Genomic DNA, 26,728 nt, shown 5'->3' on the forward strand with positions numbered 1-26,728 from the left:
GAACAAACTTATGGTTACCAAGGGGGGAAGAGGAGGGTGGGATGAATTGGGAGATTGGGATCAACATATATACACTACTATGTATAAAATAGATAACTAATGAGAAACAATTGTTTAGCACAGGGAACCCTGCTCAATGATCTGTGGTGACCTAAACGGGAAGGAAATCTAAAAAAGAGTGGATATACGTATACTTATAACTGATTCACTTTGCTGTACAGCAGAAACGAACACAATATTGAAAAGCAATTATACTCCAATAAAAATAAATAATCAACATGTCTATTTAACTGATCCTAGTTTAAGTCTTGCTACTTTCTGACAGAACTCCAAAATAGGTATTTCAACATATGACCCCCGAATTTGGCGGTGTTAGTGTCAGTCAATACGGTCAATGGATGTTCAAAGACGGTAGGAAACATTTACATTTATAATCTATTAAAACTAACGCTACATGGCCGAATGAATCAATCCATTGTAAGACATTTTTTTAAGGTTTTTAAACAATACTTATTTTAGGCTGTGTTGGGTCTTCATTGCGCTTGCGGCGAATGAAGGCTTCCCTTGCGTAGCTGGGGTTCTAGGCGAACAGGCTTCAGTAGTTGCGACGCACGGGCTTAACTACTCCACAGCATGTGAGATTTTCTCGGTCCAGGGCTCGAACCTGTGCCCGCTGCACTAATACGCGGATTCTTAACCACTGCGCCACCTGGGAAGTCTCTGGCAAGTGTATGTTTAAATCCTCCTGAGCAGCGTGTCACCATAACAGTGACAAGCCCTTTGCGCACTTCCCAGTGCTTTCATGGGACCCTAGCACCTCAGAACGATGCCCCAATATCTCTATTTAAACCTGGGTTCCTCCTAACACTAGGGGGAGGCCAAGAGCCTTGGGACACCCCCCGCAACCCTGGGAGAGGGAGGCGGGACCTATTGTCAACTCATGCCTTCCCCACCTGTGACTGGCACAGACACTAGCCAATGGGTGCCGGAATAGGGCAGGCCGGCGCCCCGCCCCCTGAGCGCCCCGCGGCCCCCGAGGCACCCTCTGGCCGTCTCTGCCGCGGCTACGGCCTGGGCGGACGGTGCGCCTTGCGCAGGCGCGAAGCCTAGACCTCGCTGCAGCCCCCCCATCGCCTCCGGGAGTCGCACCCAGGGAGGTCGCCTGCTGGCGCGTCAGTGCTCTCCCCCTCGTCTGCCCTCCCCGGTCCCCCCAGCACCCTACGCGCCCCGATGGCGGAGTTGCGGCCTAGCGGCGCCCCCGGCCCCACCGCGCCCCCGGCCCCTGGCCCTACAGCCCCTCCGGCCTTCGCCTCGCTCTTCCCCCCGGGACTGCACGCCATCTACGGAGAGTGCCGCCGCCTTTACCCAGACCAGCCGAACCCGCTCCAGGTCACCGCTATCGTCAAGTACTGGTATGCCTTGGGCCTTGGGGAGACGGACAGGGGCGGGCTGAGAAGGGTTAAAGCGCTGGGGCCAAGTCATTTGTGCGGGAATAGGAGGGGGAAGGAGAATGGTTAAAGCACTTGGAAGAAGGGCTTTCTGCTGCGAGGGAAGAAGTTAAGGCTCAAGTTAGGAATGGGGACAAAGGGGTTAAAGAAGCCTGTGGGTAGCGAAGTTAGCGAGGGAGGAGGGGAATGAAGGGTTAATTGGGATTAGGAGAATAGAGTGAATTGGGGGTGTGGATAGGAGCGGCGGAGGGAACGATAGGAGAGAAGGAACTGTAAACGTGGTGAAAGGAGGGGGCGCCTGTAGGGGGTCATTAGTGGGCGAGGGGAAGCCGGGGTGGGGGGGCGGCGGCTGAAGTGGGATGGGGGAGGCGAGGCGGGGCCTGGGGAGCATCTGAGAAGGCTTTGGAGCCGCGCGGCTGGAGGAGCTCAGAGGGTACGAGACTGCACAGGGTAGTGACGGGTGTGGGTCTGTGGGTTAGGAGGGGAGCAAGTTGTGAGCGTTGTGGTTGTGAAGGGATGAGGAGGAGGTCTCTTTTTGATCCCTTCCCGATGAGCTCAGACATTGATATCAGTGCAGTGCTTTTGCGTTTGAAGTTTGGCGGAGCAATTTTTCCTGATAAACTTTCTGCTTACTCTGCACAGTTCTGTTTCTCCATGCAGAGCTGCTTCTGGCTCTGCAGCTGCTTTGCTTTAGGTCACTGGCTAGAACAGAGGCAGACAGGGTCAGGGAGATCCATGGTTTGGTTCAGAATTGAAGGAGACTGCAGTAAATGATGAAGACCTGGGACTTGGACACGGAGGATCCCGCAGTGAGATGTTAAGAGGAGCTTGGTGGTCCAGAGCTTCCAGATTTAGGCAGCAGTTCCTCAGGGAAGCTGAGGGTAATGCTCAAGTAGCTCTGTTAAGATCAGACCTGTGTACAGATGGGCTGCCCCTGGGGAGGGGATGGTCTTTTCTAGTTTCCCATTTCTTTTGCAACTTGTCTCTTCCTGCCCGCTCTGGGCAAAACGTGTTATAGGGACTCTTCTTCATGGTCTTTCTGGACCAAAAGTTGACTGAGAATTAATTGAATCTGTCCAAAACCACATTCGTGCAGGCACTGTATTAGATGAGCCCCTTCATTGACTCCTGAAATTCTGTTCAAGCAGCTGCTTGGGGTGTGGCCAAAGGAGAGGTACGCTCAAAGGGGGAAGTGATAGAGTGGATGTCTTTGCTGGTTACCTTTCCCTTTAAGAGTGAGTCTTTTTCCTCTGTGACAACCTCTTTCTTCTTCTGGAGATGGCAGAAGATAGGCTGTGTAGGGCTGAGGCCAGCTCCCTGTGTCTATGGGAGGATGTGAAGAGGCTGACAGTGTGAAGGGCCTGGGGAGCAGCCACCTGCTCCTTAGGGAGAGCCACGGGAGCAGCCTGCCTCTGTCTGGTAGCCAGGAGGAGGGGTGGCCAGTGGTACAGTTCTCTCTGGCAGGCACACTGTTCTTTGGTTGAGAGGAGTTTTTCAAGAGAGCTTCTGAGTACAAAGCAGCTCTTGATAACTTAATCACCCATATTTAAATATATTGTACCACTATATTTAAATATGTATAGTGATGGACTCTATTGGGATGTGTCATGAGAAAAAGGGGACCTGCCTCTGCCGTGCTGTTTGTTCAGGCTTCATTTGAGTATAAGGAGAAATCCCTACGCAGACTTGGGCAACAGTTATTATGTCACCCAAGTGGCCATGAAGGATAGAGTTGTGTGTAAAAGGTATTGAACAGGTGCAAAGGACTAAGACTGGTTTGGGAACCCTTTATTTTCCCCCCATCCCCCCAGGAACCTTTCTTTTTTCATCTTGTTGCAAGTTTCTTAACCAGGCCAGGACTTATCTTAAAAGATGGGCCAGCATCTAATGACGAATAAAAAGGATTGCATAGCACTTTGTGGAATTAGAAATGCTTCCTAGATGCAGAATTTTTGAGAGGGAACAGCTCAGTGACTGGTTCTTTCTAAGATTTGGAGGGGGTTGCATAATTAAGATCCTGAAAGTAATTTACTGATAACCTCACAATTGGGATCCCACAGTCCCGCTTCAATTTTCATAGCAGGATGGCTGACTGAGGCTGCCTCAGTTTGGCTGTGGCCCAGGGTACCTTGGGATTCTTTTTCTTGTGACAGAAGGGTGGCTCTTTGACTAGTGGTCCCTAGCCAACCGGGACATCCTGGTTGAAAGCTGAGACATGAGTGATCAGGTTGCTGAAGTAGAACCAGTGCCCTAGGGCCACTTCACTCTGGCAACCTCCCTGTGGAGTGAATGAAGTCAGGTGTTCAAGGACTTAAGTTGAGGGATGATCTGGGTCCTGGGATAACATCTTTTTCTAAGATGTATTTTCCACGTACTCATCAGCTTCCTATCAGGTCTCTGAGTGAGTATAACAGAACACTCTGTGCTTAGAGATGAGGCTGATTTTGTCTGACTCTTATCATTCTCTGCAGTTGGAGTTTTAAGGTAAAGCCTCTCTCTTTGATGAAATACCCTCTGGGAGACTTGGCCACAAAGAGGGCTGCCGGGAGTGTGGTAGATGGAGCATGGAAGAGTGGATGCAGTTTTGCCACCTGTTGCTGGATGGACCTAGGCTGAAGGATGGGCAGATATGGAGCCTGTAATCATTCCCACCTGTTCCAGGGTTCTGCAGTTATCATGAGGTCCTTGCAGGGGTAGCCGCCCTTTCTTTCCTCTTTTCCCCGACAAACTTTTCTAAATCTAACTGGTTGTGGAATTAGTCAGATGAGTTGGCAAAAGCAGAGTTAAGGAAAGACATGAAGATTTGTCCCTTTTCCTAATCCACTCAGTTGAGATTCTAAGCTATTTGTAGTGACTTTCTTACAAGTCCTATAAATAACTTAGCATTTCCTAGCAGAGAATAAGGATTTCTACAAAGGCAAATAACATCCTGGCAAAAGAGGGTGAAACCAGACCTACTGGTTTTAAATAGTGTTTGAATTGCATGGTACTGGCATGGTTGCTGGGATCACATACATGTAACATGTCTTTTATTTGGTTGTTGACATTCCTTCAGCATATGATCCCAAATGTAAAGTGTAACCCATCCTTGTCCCAGGAGCAGGCAAAGTTTTTGCAGTCTGTGGAACAGTCAGATGTCCGAAGCAGCTCAAGTGCAGTGTTTGTGGGCTAAATGCAGACTTCCTTCTGCTGATGGTTTCCATTTAGTCTTGTTTCTCAAGTCTACCAAGTTTCCCTATCCATTCTGAAGAAAAGCAGGGTTTTTTTTTTAAAGAACACTAATTACTCTACTAAAGGGAACCCTTATTGAATTAAATCCTCAGAGTGAGCTAATGGCTGAATCTCTTCCTCAACTGCCTCTCTGTTGGAATTATGGGGGAAGTCTAATGTGGTTCTCAGAGGCCCCAAATCATTTGATGTTCCAGCTCTACCTTAGAGGCAGCTGTGTCCTGGGATCATCTTCCAGATGCAAGAGCTCATAGGGCTCTCAGCCTGGCTCCTGCTTCATTTCTCTGCAGAGCCGAGCTAGCCTAAGTTTAGCCTTTGTCACTTCCATGATAAAAGACCAGCTTTGGTCTGGGGGGTGCGGGCTGGGGTCTGGAGGCATTGGGTCTGTTTAGAACAAACTGTAATTAACATAGGGCACAATATAGTCTTTCAGGAATTAGCTGTCTAAGAGGCAGGAGTGGAGCTGAGCCTCTGCTTCCAGTAACAATGCCCATTGGGGATGATCAGGATGGTCTTTCAACAGAGGCCAATTGATTGACTGATGCGCTTCTTGCCTTGAAGCTTGGCGTGTTTATAGGCACCATGGAAGAGAGATAATTCCTGCCAATCCCACTTGGGATTGGTAATTTTTTTTTTTTTGCGGTACGCGGGCCTCTCACTGCTGTGGCCTCTCCCGTTGAGGAGTACAGGCTCCAGACGCGCAGGCCCAGCGGTCATGGCTCACAGGCCCAGCCGCTCCGCAGCATGTGGGATCCTCCCAGACCGGGGTACAAACCCGCGTCCCCTGCATCGGCAGGCAGACTCTCAACCACTGCGCCACCAGGGAAGCCCGGGATTGGTAATTTGAAACAGGAGGAAGCCAAAGGGTCAACCAATCAGTCTTTTTTATTTCTTTTTTTTTTTAATTTTATTTTATTTACTTTTTTATACAGCAGGTTCTTATTAGTTATCCATTTTATACATATTAATAAGTCTGTTTTATTTCTGAAGGAGGTTCTACCTGTTGGAGATAGAAGAAGGGAGCCTCTTGTGCTTATGGAATTGGGCTGCCTCCAGCTGCCCATCCTTTGGTCTTATCCTGGAGAGGTGTGGCCTCCCTTTAGTTATCTTTTACCCCAGGTTCCTCTAGGATGGGGTCTTTAGGTTTGTAAGGTAGAGCCCCTCAACTTCACATTGTCTGCTTTCAGGCTCACACTGACACTCCTGTGTTTTGTCTTTTGCAGGTTGGGTGGTCCAGACCCCTTGGACTATGTTAGCATGTACAGGAATGTGGGGAGCCCTTCGGCCAACATCCCCGAGCACTGGCACTACATCAGCTTTGGCCTGAGTGATCTCTATGGCGACAACAGAGTCCATGAGTGAGTGTGTACACTTGCCCTTCCATCTCCCTGTTCCTTAGCCTTGAGCCTTATTTCTGAGGTTTTCCTGAGCAGGGGTGATAATGTCATAGTCCCTTGAGATTGGCATTTCTCACATGGAACATCTGGGTTTCTGCCTTCTGCCTGTACCTCCTTGTGCCAAGGTGGTCCAGGTCATCACCTGAGCTCTGCTCATCTGGTGCAGGAAAGTGTTGATGAGCAAGAGTTCCAAAACCATTAGGTTTTTCCAAGCTTTTTCTGATGTTTGAGCTCAAATGACAGGCAGCACAGCTATGACCCAGATGTTGGGTTGATTCCTCTAGGTCTACTTCCTTTTTTCCCCTCTAGCTTATGAAAAATTTTAAACAAGAAACAACGTTAAAAGAATTTTACAGTGAACACTCATGTACCACTACCTAGATTCTACCATTAACATTTTATTCTACTTGCTTTATCATGACTATATCCATCTCTATCCCTCTGTCGATCTTACCTACTTCCTTTTAACCTGCAGTTATCTGTGCTCAGATCAGCTGCAGTACATTTTTTTTTTTTGTACATTTATTTATTTCTGTCTGCGTTGGTCTTCGTTGCTGCGCGTGGGCTTTCTCTAGTTGTAGCAAGCAGGGGCAACTCTTCGTTGTGGTGCGGGAGCTTCTCATTGCAGTGGCTTCTCTTGTTGCGGAGCCTGGGCTCTAGGCGCGTGGGCTTCAGTAGTTGTGGCTCACGGGCTCAGTAGTTGTGGCGCACAGGCTTAGTTGCTCCACTGCATATGGGATCTCCCCGGACCAGGGCTTGAACCCGTGTCCCCTGCATTGGTAGGTGGATTCTTAACCACCGCACCACCAGGGAAGTTCCTGCAGTACATTTTTTTATCCTAGTCTTTCTTCCATTTGCTGCCCTGTAATACTTATAATTCCTACCTGCCTCCCCTACTTCCCTCTATAATCACTGAATTTAAACACATTTTACTATTAAGTTAAACATTGTCAGTTGAAAAAATAGCAACAGTAATAATAAAAGCTAACAGTTAAGCATTGATTATGAGACAGGTACTCTTCTAATCACTTTATATATATATGTATTAACTAATGTTATTTTCACCACAACCCTAAAATACTGGTAGGTACTAATATTTGCCCCATTTTACAGTTGAGGAAAGTGAGACGCAAAGAGATTCTATAATTTGCTTAAGGTCACACAGATGGGAAGTGGTGGAGCCAGGATTCTAACACAGGCAGTCTGGCTCCAGAGTCCATACTCTTTTTTTAAAAAGGCTGCGTTGGGTTTTCATTGCTGGGCGTGGGCTTTTTCTAGTTGCGGTGAGCAGAGGCTACTCTTCGTTGTGGTGTGCAGGCTTCTCATTGTGGTGGCTTTTCTTGTTGAGGAGCACGGGCTCTAGGCACGTGGGCTTCAGTAGTTGTGGCACGCAGGCTCAGTAGTTGTGGCTCGCAGGCTCTAGAGCACAGGCTCAGTAGTTGTGGTACACGGGTTTAGTTGCTCCGCGGCATGTGGGACCTTCCCAGACCAGGAATGTCCCCTCCATTGGCAGGCGGATTCTTAACCACTGCGCAACCAGGGAAGTCCATGATTTCTCTTTCTATTATGTCCTTTCCTGTTTTTTGTTTTGCATACTATCTTTTTTTTGCTTCTTATACCATCTTTTTGGTATCTTGGTGGTGGCTGCTTAGCGTGTGTAGATTGAAAGAGTAGCAGGGCTCTTCCTGCCTTGCCTCAGCATTAAGAGGTTGATTCTGGAGATGATGATGCTATGATGAGGAAGATGATAATAGTCTTTTTTTTTTTTTTTTTGTCTTTGTTTTAGTTCTTACTATCTTTCATCATCCTGTCAAATGCTTTACAATCTTATCAGGTTCTTTTGTTATCTCTGTTTTATACATGGGGAAACTGAGTCCCTTGAGGGGTTAAATGAATTGTCTAAAGTCTCGCCTGTAGGCTGTAAAAGAGCTAGGATTGAATTGAGCTGTTCAGAGTCCGAGCTCTTAACCACTAGGCTATATCACCGCTCTGATCACAGGCCCAACCCAACTTCCTCTTTTCTCTTGTTAATCTTGGAGGCCCAGGCCCCATCTCCTCACTGATCACGTGTCAGGAGCAATTCCTGGGCCTGCCTTTATAGCCTTCCAAACATATCCATTGCAATGTCAGCCTAAGGCTTTGGGAACAGGGAATTAATCTTGCCTGAATCAAGACCCTGCATTGCATTATTAATAATGGAGGTAGAATAGCAAACAGATGCAGGGAGTAGAGGGACTATGCTGGACTTCAATTTATATATATATATATATATTTTTTTTTTTTTTTTTTTTTTGCGGTATGCGGGCCTCTCACTGTTGTGGCCTCTCCCGTTGCGGAGCACAGGCTCTGGACACGCAGGCTCAGCGGCCATGGCTCACGGGCCCAGCCGCTCCGCGGCATGTGGGATCCTCCCAGACTGGGGCACGAACCTGTGTCCCCTGCATCAGCAGGCAGACTCTCAACCACTGCGCCACCAGGGAAGCCCCAATTTATATTTTTAATAAGAACCTGCAGAGGATATTTAGTGCAGCTAGCCTGTACCTTTTTGTTGACAAGATTTATTCCAGTTAAAAGAATACTGTTTTCTATGTGGCCTAAAGATTCTTACAGTCTACCTGCTTATGAGGTATGAGTCTAAGGCCCAAATGACATGAAGAACATAATTGAGGAAGTCCCATATTTCAGAAAGGGCAACCTCTGAATTTGAAAAAGGGCCTTTCTTTGTTTAGCAGTACCCTCATATATGTGTGTCATTTCTATGTGATAAAACACTTTGATATTCAGATGTCATTCATGACAATAGTGAGACCTCCATTTGGGCTTTCACCCCACACTCGAGCCTAGTGTTTTCTGGTATTAAAACCTGCCACTTGGGCTTCCCTGGTGGCGCAGTGGTTGAGAGTCCGCCTGCCGATGCAGGGGACACGGGTTCGTGCCCTGGTCCGGGAAAATCCCACATGCCGCGGAGCGGCTGGGCCTGTGAGCCATGGCCGCTGAGCCTGAGCGTCCGGCGCGTGTGCTCCGCAACGGGAGAGGCCACAGCAGTGAGAGGCCCGCATATCGGAAAAAAAAAAAAAAAAAAAAAAAACCTGCCACTAGAAGGATGTGGAAGGAATGTTCTTGGATATTTACCCAGTTCTGGTCTATGTTGCAGAAGTCAAAAGTACCTTTGTAATTGGCCTTGTGCTGGTGTGACTGGTCTCTTCTCGATCCTGGTAAGTTTCTTGAAGAAAAGTTTGCTTTTCCAAACATTTCATGTGGTGAGCCCTCTTTAAAACTGATTCATTGATTCTCATATAATTTAGGGCTTGAAACTGAGGTCAGAAAGATGAGTGTTCTATCACCCAGCTTAAGTGCTAAGAGGTGTTGAATTGGAATTATGGCAAATGACTCTCTGGCAACATTCTTCTTACACTGCCTTTGACATCTCATTCAGTGAAGAAAAAGGGCAGAAGCCTTGGTTCATTTATTCAGCATTTGTCAAGTGCTGAAGTCCTATTTTGTACCGGACACAGAGCACCATAATAGATGTCTTGGGGATAAGATGCCAAGACAAAATTCCTGTCTTAAGGAGCACATGTTGTAGAGGGAGGATAAATATAAAGAGATAGTTACAGTACTGGGTAAATAAATGCTACAATCCATGATGTAGAACATGTTCTGGGAGCACAGTGGAGTGAGTGACTTATAGTCAGGCTGCTGGATTGGAGGAAGCTCCAGGGAGGAAGTGAAGTTTGAGAGGAACCTTGTAGGAAGGGGCTGGGGTGAGATCTGCAGTCTGACACCTCTAGGGCACAAACATTCACTTTTGGAAAGGAGAGGATATTTCAAAATCTTCTAGCACAGTATTTCCAAAATTTTTAGTGCTGCCTTCATAACCTTTGCCACCTGTAGTATATTATCTACTTTATGTTTTCTTTAAATTAACCTCCCCTGATATAAATATATTTTTTAAAGTTAAATCAGGGCTTCCCTGGTGGCGAGGTGGTTGAGAGTCCGCCTGCCGATGCAAGGGACACAGGTTCGTGCCCCGGTCCGGGACGATCCCACATGCCGCGGAGCGGCTGGGCCCATGAGCCATGGCCGCTGAGCCTGCGCATCCGGAGCCTGTGCTCCGCAATAGGAGAGGCCACAACAGTGAGAGGCCCGCGTACCGCAAAAAAAAAAAAAGTTAAATCACTACCATATATGGAAACCAGTATCACTTGCTATAATTTAAAGGTAGTTATGGAAGTAAACACAGCGATAACAAAGCAATATTATTAAATTCTAGCTTAATACAGTGGCCTGTCACAGAAGATTCTGAGCCAGCTTTCTCTTTGTTCAAGAGATTAGTAAGTATGAGCGAGGTACTAAAAAAGACATGCTAACACCAAATAGAACCTGGCCCTAGCTATGATTTAAAAAATTGAAAGACAGTTGAGAAGGGAATTTTTTTAAAAGTATGATTCAGTATTATTTCTTGTCACAGACAAATGGGAAACACTGATCTAGTCCATCTCCCTTAAATTGTGCAGTTTAGAAAATACAGTAGCCTGCCAAAGGCCATACAGCAAGTTAATGAGAGCAGCAGGGTCTCCTAGCATCTAAAATGTTCTATGCTAGATAAACAACAAGGTCCTACTGTATAGCACAGGGAACTATATTCAATATCCTGTAATAAACCATCGTGGAAAAGAATATGAAAAAAGAACGTATATATATAAAACTGAATCACTTTGCTGTATACCAGAAACTAACACAACAATGTAAGTCAACTATACTTCAATTTTTAAAAAGTGTAAAAAATAAAAATAAAATGTTCTATGCTTTCTTTCAATGTACAGGGCATTGTTCGTCTTTAAGGTAATAATTTAAGCAAACTTTTTCTTTTTAGTTTCTTTTTAGTTTTTTTTATTTGCGATACGTGGGCCTCTCACTGCTGTGGCCTCTCCCATTGCGGAGCACAGGCTCCAGAGGCGCAGGCTCAGCGGCCATGGCTCACGGGCCCAGCCGCTCCGCAGCATGTGGAATCTTCCTGGACCAGGGCACGAACCCGTGTCCCCTGCATCGGCAGGCGGACTCTCAACCACTGCGCCACCAGGGAAGCCCTCTTTTTAGTTTTTACTATATTGCAGGTTAGTGCTAAGTTCTTTTTTTTTTTTTAATGTCTTTGTTGGAGTATAATTGCTTTACAATGTTGTGTTAGTTTCTGCTGTATAACAAAGTGAATCAGCTATACATATACATATATCCCCATTTTTCCTCCCTCTTGTGTCTCCTTCCCACCCTCCCTATCCCATCCCTCTAGGTGGTCACAAACCACCGAGCTGATCTCCCTGTGCTATGCGGCTGCTTCCCACTAGCTATCTATTTTACATTTGGTAGTGTGTATATGTCCATACCACTTTCTCACTTCATCCCACCTTACCCTTCCCCCTCCCTGTGTCCTTAAGTCCATTCTCTACATCTGCGTCTTTATTCCTGTCCTGAGTACTAAGTTCTTTATATAAAATTATCACTTTATATTATCCTCATAGTAATTCTATGACATAAGGAATTCTTATTACCTCTTGCTCATAGATACAGAAATTTAGGCTTAGAGAACTTACTGCACAGGTGGTAAATTGACAGTCAGTTCTAGCAACCCCAAAGCCTATATTCTTAGCTACTGTTCTGTATTGCCTTTCCATTTTAATCAGTCAACAGCATTTATTAAATGCCTACTGTGTACTTCTTCCCATTAAGATCTTTATCCTCACAGCTTGTTGAGGACAGGGACAGGCAGAAGCCTGGGAGTCCCCTGCATTTCTTCTTGCTCCTGGCAGGCTTGTTTCAGCGAGCAGAAGGGGAGCAGCCCCACCCTGGTAGCCCGGAGAGGGGAGAAGAGTAAGATGACTGGATGAGCCCTGGTTTGGCCAGTTCCATCCAAGTTCTTTCCCTATTCACAGTCACTAAAGGAAATAGGGCAAGAGAGCACTTGTTTGGATTAAAGGTTCTTAAGAGGCTGTTTCTAAAGTTGGAGAGATGGAACAAGTTGCAGTTCGGGGCAGCCACACGGGAGATCAACGTGCTTTTCTAGGAGCCCTAAGCCCACCGCCAACTGACTTCAGCAGCAGAGACTGTCCTGGTGCTCTTCCCCCCAGCTTGGGAGGTGTGAGACAGCTGAGCTTCAGTTGCCAAGTGCTTGTCGGAAGACTGCAGCTCTGGCCCTTCCCTTTGTGGCCAGGCAGCTGTGCACTGGAATGTGCAGATTTGCAGAGCCATGGAAGAGGGGGGCTTCAGCACCACTCTCCATGAGGATTTCTGGCTGTCCCCGGTCCTGCCAGCAGACCTGGCTAGACCCAGACTACAGGGGGCCTAACCAAGGCACAGGAGGCTGGCTAGTTGCAGAGTGTGTTTGTGATCTCCGGCAGACTTCCCTGGTGGGATTCCACTGTGCAAGTCATCCGCTGTATGCACCGGGCTGGTTCCAAAGACAGCCTTTGTGTGGTGTTGGCCTGCAGGCTGGCAGCTCCACAGGGTAGAGCCCACACCTCAGCTCTACCTCCATGGTCGATCTGGGCTCTGCCCCACAAACGCTGGCCTCTTGGCAGGTATGTCCACGGAGTGTAGAGTAGTTCTTGCTCTCTTGGGGCCTGGAACTGCTGCTGACTGGCTTCCCGTGGCTGCCTCTGCTGGGCTGGTGGATAACCTCTTTTTCCCTTTGGGTTTCTCCCATCTGGGCTCTGCACTAAATGAGTTATTTATTAAAACACTGGATACAGATTAACTTTTCCACTTGTTGTTTTGTGTGGCCCCTGCAGTTGGGAAATGCTAATTTGCCTTCCTCAAAGCTTGGTTGGCAGGAACTTTTTTTTTTTTTTTTTTTTTTTGCATTACGCGGGCCTCTCACTGTTGTGGCCTCTCCCGTTGCGGAGCACAGGCTCTGGACGTGCAGGCTCAGTGGCCATGGCTCATGGGCCCAGCCGCTCCGCGGCATGTGGGATCTTCCCAGACCGGGGCACGAACCTGTGTCCCCTGCATCGGCAGGTGGACTCTGAACCACTGCGCCACCAGGGAAGCCCCGGCAGGAACTTTTTAACATGCCATTTCATTCCCTGGGGTTTCCAGTGGAGATTCTGCCTTTGCCATAACATACCTGCCCAGGAGTGTGGTCTCTCCTCTATTTGGCCTTTGCTTTCTTTCCAAAGCCCTCTGGAGACTGACAAGTGGAATTCCTCTCTAAGCCACCCACAGATGGCAGGTCCCAGCCCTCCCCCTAGCTGGGCACAGCAGGCCGAGGAAGAGCTTTGTAGGTTCACTGGAAGGCAGGCCTCCCTGAAGCCTTTGGTCCCTCCCTCTGTCTTTCATCTCAGAGGGTTTAGTTTCAGGATGATTGTGTGAATTGGTGGTGCTCTCTGCTAAGGACAGGGGGCCTGGCCTACCTAGAAAGAGTGGGGCACCCTTGGTCTTGGCCTGGGGTGGGAATAAGGGCCAGCAGTGGGGATAGAGCTCTCCCTGAGGCTGAAACCACCACTCTGGGCTGGATTTCAGGCCCCAAATCTCTGAATTTTGAAATGTTGAGAATTCCTTTTCTTTTGTAACCACAGGAAGACCTGAGGCATTGTGGGGTTCCTAGCAGATCTGTGTGGGTGTGTGGCCTCATCCTTTGTAAAGCATTTCATTTGCAGCATGGATTCTCTCTTCCTCCATGGTGTAGAGATGCTAAATTCTCCGATTGAAGGAGTCCTTCAGCAGTAAGGGGGCAGTTGGGAGGAGATTCCTTGAGCTGGCCCAGTCAAACTGGCTTAAAAGTCCGAGAGGCCTGGTTATTCAGGAGTGACTGCCAGGCTGTCAGCATTGGGAGAGTTCTTCCTCTTCCTGCAGAGAGAGGCAGAAACTTGGAAGCCTTTATGGGTTTGATGTGATCAGATCTCTCAGCCCCAGATCTGCCAGCCCACGCTTTTAGACTCCCATCTTCCACGCCGCAGCTTTTCCCATGCATGCTGGTCCTCACACCTGCCGTGTCCTGGGTCTGGGTTTGCCAGCATCTCCTTTGCCCAGCATTCTGACTCAGAGGTCCTGACTCAGGACTTTGGCCTTTGGCTCCTAAATTCATTCCTCTGTCCTGCCCTTGAGGTCTCCCAGTCAACTACGTTTCCTGTTTCAGTAGCTCCGTTCTGATGTCTGGTCCTAAGAAGTGTGTGGAGAGGTCTTGTCCTCTCTGACCTGAGCCCCACGCGAACGGTCTCCTCACCCCTGCACATACTTTCGAAGCTCGCTGACCTGCTGCCGAGCTCTCCACAGAGCACCAGGCTGCGCGGCAACCCCGCCAGCAGAGATATATTGAGTCCCATTTCAGGCAGAACACTGGAGAAGGTGATGTGTTTGGGTGGGGGACAATGAGAAGTCATACCAAGCTTCTGTCCTTGAAAAAACCCAAGATCTGCTTGATAAGAGATGGCAGAGTCCCTGGGAAAGAAGGCGACAGTGAGGGTTGGGGCTGGAAGCAACTTAAGGCTTTGCCTGACTTCTGTGACTTTGTGGCTGTCTCCCCTCACCCTGTGGTCCTCAGTGCTTCATTAAAACATGTAATAATAATTGCAGACTACTTGTAGCTCTTACTGTGTGCAAGGCACTATGCTAAGTGTTTTATATAAATTCATTTCATCCTTACAACAGCTCCATGGGGTAGATATTATTAATCTTATTTTACAAGGAAACTGAGGCACAGAGATGTTAAGGAAATAATCACCCAGCCAGGGAATGCTGGAGCTGGGCTATCAACCTGGGCAGTCTGGCTCCAACAGTCCTCATCCTTCCCTTTCTCTACCTGTGTGGGCGTGTGGAGGAAGGTCCCCCCTTGGACCTCTATTACTATCGTGCGCCTCAGTTCAAAGGTATCTTGGATTAATGGAGTGTGAATAGTTAAGCAGGAAGAGCTTTGTAGGGGAAATGTTGAGCTGGGTGTTGAAGCAACTTTGTAGAGAAGAAAGAGTTCTGTCGGGTAATGGCAAGAGGGTAGGTGATAGGATCCTGTGTCAAATTCAAGTCAAGGCTTCTGCAGCCTTACTGTGGTCATTTTTAGTAAGTTGCCAGGAAAGTCTGCTCTTAAGAGCACAAAGGTGATGCTCTGGCTTGGATGTCAAGTTCACATGGTCATGCTTCCTGTGTGGTCAAGGATGTGCCCAGCATTCCCACAACCCAGAGCATATGTTGCCCAGAATGTGTGGACTATCTGATCATTCTCTCTGGGGAGGAGGTATAGAAATGACGAACACTTCAAAGCTGGGAGTACCCGTACCTTCTAGCTGAGGTGTCTGTAGGGCCAACATGGGAAGGATTTTTATTCTGAAATAAAGTTGTCTTGTCATCCTGCAGAGTGACATAACCAGCAGAGGATATATTTTTCCTCTGTTCTTATATCGATGCAGACTGTCACATCATTTTTAAAAACATTTTAATTCCTGTATAGTAGGTCCCCTACATATGAACGAGTTCCACTCTGAGAGCACATTCATAAGTCCAATTTGTTTTTAAGTCCAACAAAGTTAGCCTAGGTACCAAACTTTTACAGATAACACCAGACACGTGAACTAACTTACGTGATCAGACATGCAAACGCATGTTCGCATCTTAGGAAGTTCACAACTTGAAGGTTCGTATGTAGGGGACTTACTGTAATGGTTTTTTAAAATTAATAGGCTTTATATTTTAGGTTTATAGAAAATTGAACAGACAGCCCAAAGAGTTCTCATTACCCTTTCTCTCCTCTGCTTATAGTTTCCCTTGTTACTAATTCCCTTGCATTAGTGGTATATTAGTTACAATTGATGATCCAGTATGGTACATTATTACTAGCTAATGCCTTCTAGTTTACATTATGGTTCACTCCTTTTTTTTTTTTTGTGGTACGCGGGCCTCTCACTGTTGTGGCCTCTCCCGTTGCGGAGCACAGGCTCCAGATGCGCAGGATCAGTGGCCATGGCTCACGGGCCCAGCCGCTCTGCGGCATGTGGGATCTTCCTAGACCAGGGCACGAACCCGTGTCCTCTGCATCGGCAGGCGGACTCTCAACCACTGCGCCACCAGGGAAGCCCTATGGTTCACTCTTTTTGTTACATAGTTCTGTGTGTTTTGACAAATACATGTCCTGTATCCACCATTAGAGTATTATACAGAATAGTTTCACTGCCCTAAAAATGCCCTGTGCTTTTTCTTCTTTCTTCCCTCCTCCCAGACCCCTGGCAACCACTGATTGTTTTACTGTCTCTTTAGTTTTGCCTTTTCTGAAATGTCATGTAGTTGGAATCATACAGTATATAGCCTTTTCAGGTTGATTTCTTTCACTAAGCAATATGCATTTAAGGTTCCTCTATGTCTTTTTGTGGCTTGATAGCTTATTCCTTTTATCACTGAACAATATTCCATTGTGTGTATATACCATAGTTTATCCATTCACTTATTGAAGGATATCTTGATTGCTTCCAGTTTTTGGCGATTTTGAATAAAGCTGCCATAAACATTCATATGTGGGTTTTCTGTGGACATAAGTTTTCAACTCATTTGGGTAAAATTGCTGGATCACATGGTAAGACTATGTTTAGCTTTGTAAGAAACTACCAAACTGTCTTCCAAAGTGGCTGTACCATTTTGCATTCCCATCAGCAATGAATAAGAATTTCTCTTATTCTGTGTCCTCACCAGCATTTGGTATTGTCAGTTTTTTGGATTTTAGCCATTCTGACGCGTGGAGTGATATCTCATTGTTGTAGCAATTTGCAATTCCCCAGTGACACATGATGTTGAGCATCTTTTCATATGCTTATCTGACATCTGTACCTCTTCTCCAGTGATATATCTTTGTTTTTGTTCTTCACCTCCTCCCCCTCCCCATTCTACCCCCCGAACACAAAACCCCTTTTTCTTACATCATGGGTTCAGACAGTGTTTTCTGGCATATTTTCCTTTTGGTCACTTCTCAAGCCATTAAGTGAGTTAGTTCCCCTGTGTAGGTACTGGGTCCACATCTGAGTCCCTCCATCACGGTGGGTTTTAACTGGGGTTGGCCCGTGTGTTCTGTACCTTCTTTTCCCTAGTGATGGTGTCTTTCATAAAGTCTGTAGCTGGTACTGGGTAGGCTGGTAGCCTACAACTTCAATCCCAAGGTTCAAGATTGATATGTCCTCCAGTACAGACACTACAAAGACTGGTGTGCAAACTTGTCCAACAGCAGACCCTGGCAAGCTTAATCTTGTCTTAGATGAGAAATGAGTACATCAGGCTCCTTAAGGCCCCAGCCAGACCTCAAACTCTCTGTTTTAGCTGAACCAGCATCAAGAAGACTCTTTAAAGTCCAAAACTTTGCTGGCCTGTACTTTTCCTGTTCCATCCATTATTGTTGTCACTTTTTAGTTATAAATTTGCGTTTTTTCATTTACAAAGACAGACAGTTGAACCATTTTACCAAAAATGTTGGAAATTTGAGAAGGAAGAAAAAAAATCATCCATAATCCTATCACCTTTTGTTTGTGATCCTACGTCTGTCCTCATGATGATTTCTGTAAACAGTTCATTGTGAGTGATGCTGTGCCCAGTGTATGCAGGGCTTCTGTCTTATGTGAGTTTCTCAGTTTGAGACTAACATCTTCCAAGGCTTCCCTAGTACTTGGCTCATGCTATTTTCTAAATTCATCTGGCCCACGGCTGCTAGGATTTCCAAATTCTGAAAACAGCACTTTTGCTTGGGATGATGGCTCCTACCCATTGTCATGTTGCATTAACTACATCCGTTTCTTTTGCTGCTTGACTTCTCACAGAAGTGAAGAGCGGTTGAGGTAGTATACGTACCAACTGTGCTGGCCACCCACCTCTCAGTTAATACTTCCATCCTTTTAATGCAAATCACCATGCATGGTGGTGGTAGTCCTGAGAGTGTGTGTTGTTCCTGTTGTTGTTTGCCCCTTAGAAAGTTGATCAGTGATTAGATTTGGTGATCACTGTCACCTGGAAATTAATACCACAAGCCTCCTTGTCTCTCCCTTTCTTGGGTGTGTGGATACAGAAGACTGAGACTGGGCTTACAGAGTGCCCCAGGTTCCTGGTACCCAAGTTATACAGAAGGTTCACAGGTATAAGCACAATTGCCAAGAGATAGGTAAGATCCTTCTCAGGTAATTGCCTGAAATAAATGAGCTACCATTTAGGACTTTTGAGGCTTTCTGCCATACATAGGAATCGATAATATAATAATACTGTCTGTTTGCAGCAGGATCTGATCAGTGGATCTAGGAGAAAGGATGGCCTGCTGTCCTTTCCTGGCATTGGGTCTACCAGGTGATGGGTGGGTACACTTGGTTCCCATCCAGCGTTAATCACTGGCCTGTCTTCTTCATTTGGAGGGTCAGCCATTCACTCATTACAGGGATAGTCGTTATTGGGGTAGTTCTGGGTATGAGGTATGTAGTAATGAAAAGCATACTCCTGGTCTGGTCTGGTCTTCATGGAGCCTCCAGTCTTTTGGCTGAAGTGTCCTTGAGCAGGGAAACAGTGCAGAGAGGTGGGCTGGTTACTGCCTCAGAACCTTAGGTATCACACGGAACCTCCCTGCCTCCTTTTCTGCAGTCTGTCCCTTGAGGCCTAGTGGGGGGGCTCTTTGCGAGCAGGAGTCCTGAGGCTCAGAAATGAGGCCAGGCCTATGTTTGGGGTTGGGCCATTTCCCCATTTGTAAGTGAGAACATGGGTTCATAGCAGCTGCTCAGAGGGATGTGGTTCAGTGGACTCCAGGCCCTTAACTAGCAGGTTAGTGTAAGCTGGTGGCCTTCAGAGGTCCTTTACCTTCCTACTCCCTCCCGTGTTACTGAGGCCTCTTGAGTCCCCGTCATAGAACCAGCTTTGCCATAATAAGGCCAGTCAAGATGTTTTTGTTTCTCAAGTGCTGACCTCCATGTGATGCCTGGAGGTGCTTGGAGCCTTGCCTCTGACCAGCAGTTTCCCTTACTCTGATCTCAGGCCTTTCAGCATGAGGTTAGGAGCTCAGGAGCCATGCCTGTGGGGAGGGGTAACTACCAGAGAATGGGGCCTGGCCCAGGCTGCCGGTCCCAGGGGATCAAGCTGGCTGGCTGTACTTTCTGCCTGTGATGGATCTGACTCCTAAATGCTTCTGAAAAGCTTGATTGGTTAGAGGACAAAGCAGTGAAATCTGACAGACAACACCATGGCTTGCCCTAACCCCTTCTTCTTCCCGTTCTAGCTTTTTCAATATATCGGATTGCAGACATGGTGGATTCCCGCCCTCCTGGAGCCAGTCTGGCAATTTTTCATTCCCGTAGCCAGGGGTTTTGCACAGAGAAAAGGCCCAGAAGGAAGGCAGTAGATGAGCAGGGAGCCTTTGGGGTTCGAGCTTTACAGGAGCATTGCTGATGTGGATCCCTTAGTTCTATGCCAACTCTGTGGCTGGGGGCAGTGTCCACACCGTGTCCCTCCTCTGCCATCCAGTGGCCTCCAGTCTCACTTTAGTAATAGCCAAAGGCCATTGCTGCCAAGATTCTTTGATCCACCTCATCCCCTGCTGCTCTCCTTCCTCACTGTGCTCCACCCACTCTAGTCTGCTGCTGTTCCTCCAAAGTGCCAGGCAGTCTCCTGCCTCAGGGCCTTTGCACCTGCTCTCCCCATGTCTAGAAAGCTCTATTCTCAGATAGCTTCATGCCTTACTCCCTCACCTCCTTAGGTCTTTCCTCAAATATCACCTTTTAGTGAGACCTTACCCGACCTCCTTATTTAGAATGGGAACCCTGAACCCCCCTCCATGAAGCAGTATCACCTGCTTAATTTTTCTTTAAAGCACTTATGACCGTTTACCTTATTTTACTTAGTTGGCTTGTTTGTCGTCTGTCTGCCCTCCTTCCCACTAGAATGTAAGCTCCGTTAGGGAAAGGATGTATACCAGCTTTATGCATTGTTTCCCCGGTGCATCAACAAATATTTGTTGAAGGAATGAATAAATGAAAAACTAAAAAAACCTTGCTTTGGGATTTCTCTGGCTGTTGGGAAAGCATTCTCACAGCAGAGGCAAAGAATTTTTCTGGTCCAGCACCAAGTCTGAGCGTTTAGCTCACTCGGGGATTTCTTCAGTTTGGACCCATGTACTTGTAATAGGGTTGCTACTCCATGGGCATTTTCATAGGAGTCAGAGCCTTTCTCTGGGAGGAGGTGTGTGATTTTGTTAAAAAGGTCGGAAGCTTGCTTTATCGGGGTGGGGGAGAACCCCCAGCACCTAGCACGGTGCTTGGTATGTGGTAATCCCTTAATTGATTTCCTGAAGTGTGTTTAGTGCACATTACCTTTTAAATGCTGGGGCTGTCATGGGAGCAAGACAGGCAAGATTTCTGTTTTCATGGATTTTACATTTTAATAGGAAGAACATGTAAAAATAAGTACAGTTTTAGATAGCGCAGGTGCCGTGTTGAAAATAAAGCAGGGAGGATATGCTGCAGATACCCAGGGAGAAGTAGGGGTTGAGGTGGGTGGAGAGGTTGCGTTTAGCAGGTAATCAGTGACGGCTTTTCCTTGAAGACACATTTGAACTGAGACTTCAGTGACAAAGTGACAGCCAGGGCTGTCATGTCTTGCAACTCTAGGGGCACCGTTCATATTATTCAGTGCAATTTGTGCTCCCTGGAGTCGTACAATGCTCTGGTCACCCAACCCTGTGAAGATTGTAGGCAGTGAAAATTGTTAGTTCAGAGGCCCTGAGGTAGGAAGGACCTTGAGGTGTTCAAGGAACAGAAAGAAGGCCAATATGCTTGGGGCTTGGTAAGAAGAGGACAGCGGAGCAAGACGAGGTTGGAGAGTTTGAAGACAATACAAAGAACGTGACATTCAACAAATTATCTGTTATCTGTTGACTGATGAGGGAAACAAAGGGATGATATTATGGGGGCAGGAGTGGGGTTTTAGGAAACTTTTCTGGTAATTTGGGAACTCAGCACTGGTCTGAAGGCAAGAGAACAGAGTTGAGTGATGGTTTTATTTCCCTAAAAGGAAAACAGCAAAGTGGCCCAAAGGAAATACTATTAAGATATTTGAGTCTAACTTGGGCAGTGACTAAGAGGAAAGCTCATTGCTTTTTTTTTTTTTTTTTTTGCGGTACGCGGGCCTCTCACTGTTGTGGCCTCTCCCGTTGCGGAACACAGACTCCGGACGCGCAGGCTCAGCGGCCATGGCTCACGGGCCCAGCCGCTCCGCGGCATGTGGGATCTTCCCAGACCGGGGCACGAACCCGCGTCCCCTGCATCGGCAGGCGGACTCTCAACCACTGCGCCACCAGGGAAGCCCAAGCTCATTGCTTTTTAATACTGTCTTATCTTGTTTGTCATTGAACATCTCAGCCTAATTCTCTCTTTGGACAGAAATGGGAATATTATTATCATTTAGCATTTGCTCAGCTGTGACATGATGTGCCCATGTACAGAACACAATAAGTACAATCCTTGCTCTTGGGGAGCTGAGATGCTGAAAAAGATTTGTTTCTTCCCATTACCCTCTTTCAGGTGTCTCGATCTGGGGTGGCCGACTTCCCAGAGTCCTGGAGGCTGTGGGTGGACAGAAAGTCCTTGGGCAGAACGCCCTGGCTCTTGGGTCTGTAAGAAGCCCCCAGGCTGTACACCTGTGTGCAGACAGCACCTCGCTTCCCAAATCAGACTGTGATCTTGCCGCCATTGGCCTAGCCTGTCTTTTTTTTTTTTTTTTAAAAGATTTTTATATAGATGCTGCTTTAGCCCAAAGCCAAGAGTGGGGGCTGTCATAGTGATGCCAAGAAACTCAAGACCAGGCTCTTCCTTGGCCCAGAATTCCTATAGAGCACGGGGCAGGCTTGGAATCCCTCTGGGGACTGACCTTTGGGTTCTTTGGTGGTGGATGGGAGTAGAGGAAAGAAGGTACAGTCGGTCTCCAGTAGGGTGGGGTGATCAGCTTCCACCATTCTGCAGAGAAAGCGTCTGAGGCTCTTAGCTTGGTGCTTTTCTTAGATTCAGTTCTCAGTCTGGGAAGCTCTTTGCTCACTGAAAGCCCAGGATAGAGTTAAGCCATCCTAAGTGTTGGGAGCCAGGTAGTTTGTTTAGCTGGGTTCTCAGCTAAATCAGTCCTGGGAGCTACTGTTTTTAAACTTGAGGAATGCTGTGGGAACATGGTACTTGGCTCCCAGCAAGGGATCTCAGGAAACATCTACTTGGGTAGGCAAATGCATTCCACGAGTCTGGTTGTAGTAGAAAGAGTATCTGCTGCTCAGAGGTAAAGCTCAAAGCTGCCTGCCCCGCACTGTAGACTCCTGAGAATCCCAGCTCAGTGTGAGCGTGTACAGTCTCAACTGATAATGGCTTTTCTCTTTCTTTCTTTTTTTCCCTTCCTTTAAGATTGTGCAAAATTAATATAATATAGCTGGAAGTGTTTTAAAAATCTTAACTGTCAGAATATTACCATATAAACATACTGGAAAAGAATTTTACGAAGTTTTATTACCTCGAATAGTACTTGTGTAGTCCACCAAACACCATTTCAAAACAGCTCATGAAGTATCAGTAATTGTGAATTGTTCAAAATAAAAACATAATCTTTGCAAATGTTTATTTTGTAATTGTTTACTGAATTCTGTTGTAATGGCTGTCACTCAAAGCATGGAAGCAGTCAGGAAGAATCTTGGGCCTGGTTTGAGGGATCCAAGGTCAGGAACTTGGGCAAAGCATGGAAGCAGTCAGGAAGAATCTTGGGCCTGGTTTGAGGGATCCAAGGTCAGGAACTTGGGCAAAGCTGGAAGATCCAGGCAGCTCTTGAAGGATGGGGCTGATTAAGCTGCAGAGTCTAGAGGGTAGGGAAGCTAGAGGCATCTGCTGTTGTTCTCAGGGAGAGATGATGAGCAGGACTGCTTCTACTGAGCACTAAGCAAGGGAAGGATGAATACTGGCTTCTCTGTTTGGGTACTTGCTGGTGCTGGACCCTGTGCCATCCATTAAAAGCCTCCCAACTGCCCTATGAAGCAAATATTCTTCTCCCAGTTTAATAGGTGAGGAGACTCCAGGGCACATGGAAATTAACTTGCCCAAGGGTCAGCTAGCAAGTGGTGGAGCCGGGCTTTGTGTCAGCTCAGGTGACCTCCACTGCCCGTATGCTTGCCTGTATCACTGGACTCTTCTCTAGCATCTTATTAGGACCCTAGGGTAGTACAATTTTATGCAATTTCTTCCCTAAGTCCACCCTGGGACCTCCAGAGGGTTCAAAGAGCCCAAGAGCCCAAGACTAAGAATCTCCTGTGTCTCCCTTCCTCACTTCCCAGCTTCCCTGCACTGCTGGGCCGGCTCACCACTCTGCCTGAGCCCTTCAGCTCATAACCTTGGGCTGGCATTTGCCTCCTTATCCCTTGCCCAGTATTCTAAATCTTGTAAAACTTTGCCTCTTTTCTCAGATTTAGTCTAGTTAGTAGATATTTTAGTCTCACTGAGCACTTCTTTGCGAGTCACTGGTGGTGCAAAAAGGGGCAAATCCAGTCCTAATGGGAGAGGTAGGAAGGCAGTTACAGTATAGCAAGGAGGGTCCTGTGATGGTGGTTTGCACAGGAGTAAGGAAGAGTGGTAGGTGCCCTATATTGGTCAGGAACTCAACAAGAAAGAGTTTGGTACCTTCAAAGTAGGATAACTGGGGGAGGGTTTGTTTATAAAGGAAGGGCACCATAGAGGATAGTGCACTAATGCAGGGCTAGTGGTTGGCTTGGCTGCTGCTCTCCTAGCGCTGAAGGGACCAGAGGACGGAGTGAGATTTGAGAACCTAGAAGGAAAGAGTTGTGTAGAGTGTCCCTCCTCAGAGTGACCTTTAGCACTAACCTTCAGTCGAGGAGCATGGCCAGCCTCAGGTAGTCTCAAAGGGAGGGAGCCCTGATCTCCCTCTCCTTCCTCCCTCTGATTTCCTTTAGGGCTTCCACTGGCTGAACCCAAGTGGAAGCCAGAAGGCTCAGAAGCCCCACAGAGGTCAGCCTTAAAGGGCAGAGAGCAAGGTGGGTGTGTTGGTTGTCTATTGCCGCAATACAAATTACCACAAATTTAGTAGCTCAAAACAGCACACATAATCTCACATCTCCTCTGGGTCAGGGGTCCAGGTGTAGCTGAGCTGAGTGTTCTGCTTAGGGTCTCACAAGGCTGCAATCAGTGTCAGCTGGCCTGCATTCTCATCTGAGGCTCCATTGGGGAAGTATCTAGTACTTCCAAACTCCCTCAAGTTATCGGCAGAATTTCTTTCCTTGCAAGAGTCCTGAAAAGTTCTTCAGAGCCAGCAATGGTGATAACAACTGCTAGCAAGACATGGTCTTACATAATGTGACATAATCATGAGAGTGATATTCTGTCACCTAGCCAGGTTCTGTTGGTTAAAAGCAAGTCCCAGGTCCTACCCGCATTCAAGGAGGGGGGATTCCGGGACTCCTCTGGTGGTCCAGCAGTTAAGACCCCGCACTCCCAATGCAGAGGGCCCGGGTTCGATCCCTGGCCAGGGAACTAGATCCCACATGCCGCAATTAAAGATCCCGCATGCTGCAACGAAGATCCCGCGTGCTGCGACTAAGACCAGTGCAGCGAAATAAATAAATAAATACTTGAAAAAAAAAATGGAGGGGGGATTCCACAAAGGCATGAACACGGGAGGCAGAGGTCGTGGGGGCCACCTCAGGATCTGTCTGCCATGGTGGGGATGGACCTAGAAGAGCAAACCGAAGATACTCAGCACAGGTACCCAGCTCAGAGAAGGTAACACCTGAGCCTTCCTGAAGATGAGCAGAGGGCAGAGAAAAAGGGAACAACCTGTGCAGAGTCTCAGAGGTGAGGAAGTCATTAGTGTGTCAGGGATCTGCCAGTCATTCATTCATTGTGAGGCCGAGGAGGTGAGGGGGACCCAGTTCCTGGTGGTCTTGTTGAGAAGTCTGCACTTTACCCTGAAGGTTTGGAGTGGGGGTGGGCGTTGGAGGATTTTTTAGCAGGGGAGAGGTACATCATATCCCATTTTGAGAACATCAGAGTGAAGAACTGAATAGGGCAGGAGACAGGAGATCAGTGAGGAAGAGCAGTGTTGGCCATCCAAGTGTAGGATGAAGGGAGTACAACCAACATATTATAATAACTTTAGATGAAATATAACGTTTAGAAATTGTAAATCACTATGTTGTACACCTGAAACTTACATAATACTGTATATCGACTCTACCTTAGGGAAAAAAAAGGACAACCCATGGTGTGGCAGTGAGGATGGAGAGAAGAGAACAGATTTGAGAGCTGCTGAGGAGGGAGGAGGAAGTGTCAACAGACCTCAGTGACTGCCAGCCTGGCTGCACAGGAGGACAGGGAGGGCTGGAGGATGACTCCTGGGATTCTGGCTTAGTGGCTGTACTAGTTTCCTATTGCTGCCATAACAAATTACCACATTGATTGTCTTACAGTTCTGGAGGTCAGATGTCTGACATGGGTCTCACTGGGCTAAAATCAAGGTGTCAGCTGGGCTATATTCCGTTTCCTTTACCAGCTTTTAGGGGCTACATGCCTTCCTTGGCTCATGCCCCGTCCTCCAGTTTCAAAACTGGCAATGCAGGCCAAGTCCTCATGTCACATCTCTTTGACCTACTCTTCTGCCTCTCCCTTCCACTTTTAAGGACTCGTATGGGTTACCTTGAGCTCACCCAGATATCATCTAGCATCTCAAGATCCTTAATCACATCTGCAAAGTCCCTTTTGCCATGAAAGGTAACATACACAGGTTCCACAGATTAGAATGTGTATATCTGGGGAGCCATTATACAGGCTACCATAGTAGTACTCGTCTTCAGTTAGAGAAAGATGGAGAAGGATCACGTTTGGGGAGATACTGAGTTCAGATTTGTATGTACTGAGTTTGCGGTGTCTGGGTTTGGTCCTTTGCTTGGGGATAGATTTGGGCATCCTCAACACAGACCTGGTGCTGGAAACCATTTTATGAGGTTACCTGGGGAAACTATGTGTGGTAAGGAGGTGGCAGAGCCCTGGAGAAAGCAGGGCTCTGGCTTTTGTCCCTCTTTCTTCACCTAGAAAGTCCCCTAGGGGACAGATAGAGGCCATGCATGGGGAAATGCTCACATTCTGTTTTCCCTAGTGAAGTGGTTTCCAGTGGTGCCCTCTGTTTGCCAGGCAGCTCTTTATTCTCTGCATGGGTGTAAGGGGCAGAGTAGTGGCCAATCCCAGGGCATCATGGGGCTTGGGCCAGCACTGAGGGCCTTAGAGCAGACTGACCTCAAGAAACTTGGTGCAAATAGTAAAGGCAGCTGGTGCTCCAAGCATGTGCTGGAGTTTGGATATATGGTCCTTGCACTTGCTTGGTGTTGCCCTGCAAGGCAGAGAGCTTGTGGAGAAGAGATAGGCAGCCTCCTGTGCCGAGCCCCAGAGCTACTGGAGGTCTTCGTTTCAGTTCTTTCTGTAATCGCTGGGTCCAGCTGGGGATGTGTGTGTGCACTTGGAAGGAGGACACCAAAGGAAAAGCTTTTCTGTCTGTTCCCCTGGGACGGGACCTAGAGGCTCCATTCTTCTGGGAGAGAATATCCAACTCAGTAAAGCAGGGAGCAAAGCCTGATCCCAAGGAGGAGGGCTGGCTGGAAGGGAAGACCAGCCCCAGGATAAAGGCCTGTTTTTA

The 26,728-nt window shown here is 47.4% G+C and overlaps 1 protein-coding gene across 3 annotated transcripts in view; it reads left to right on the forward strand.

Annotated features, from left to right (window-relative positions):
- Window positions 1-1,040: 1,040 nt before the first annotated feature.
- SUFU (SUFU negative regulator of hedgehog signaling) overlaps window positions 1,041-26,728 on the forward strand; it is a 125,486-nt gene continuing 99,798 nt past the window's right edge. For all 3 annotated transcript variants that reach the window (XM_032607330.1, XM_032607331.1, XM_032607332.1), the window contains exons 1-2: window positions 1,041-1,412; window positions 5,900-6,034. In XM_032607330.1, the coding sequence (XP_032463221.1) occupies window positions 1,231-1,412; window positions 5,900-6,034 (317 nt within the window). In that variant the 5' untranslated portion in view covers window positions 1,041-1,230. The remainder of the gene's footprint in view (window positions 1,413-5,899; window positions 6,035-26,728) is intronic.

This window comes from Phocoena sinus, chromosome 16, assembly GCF_008692025.1.
Source record: "Phocoena sinus isolate mPhoSin1 chromosome 16, mPhoSin1.pri, whole genome shotgun sequence".
In the NCBI taxonomy this organism is placed as follows: domain Eukaryota; kingdom Metazoa; phylum Chordata; class Mammalia; order Artiodactyla; family Phocoenidae; genus Phocoena; species Phocoena sinus.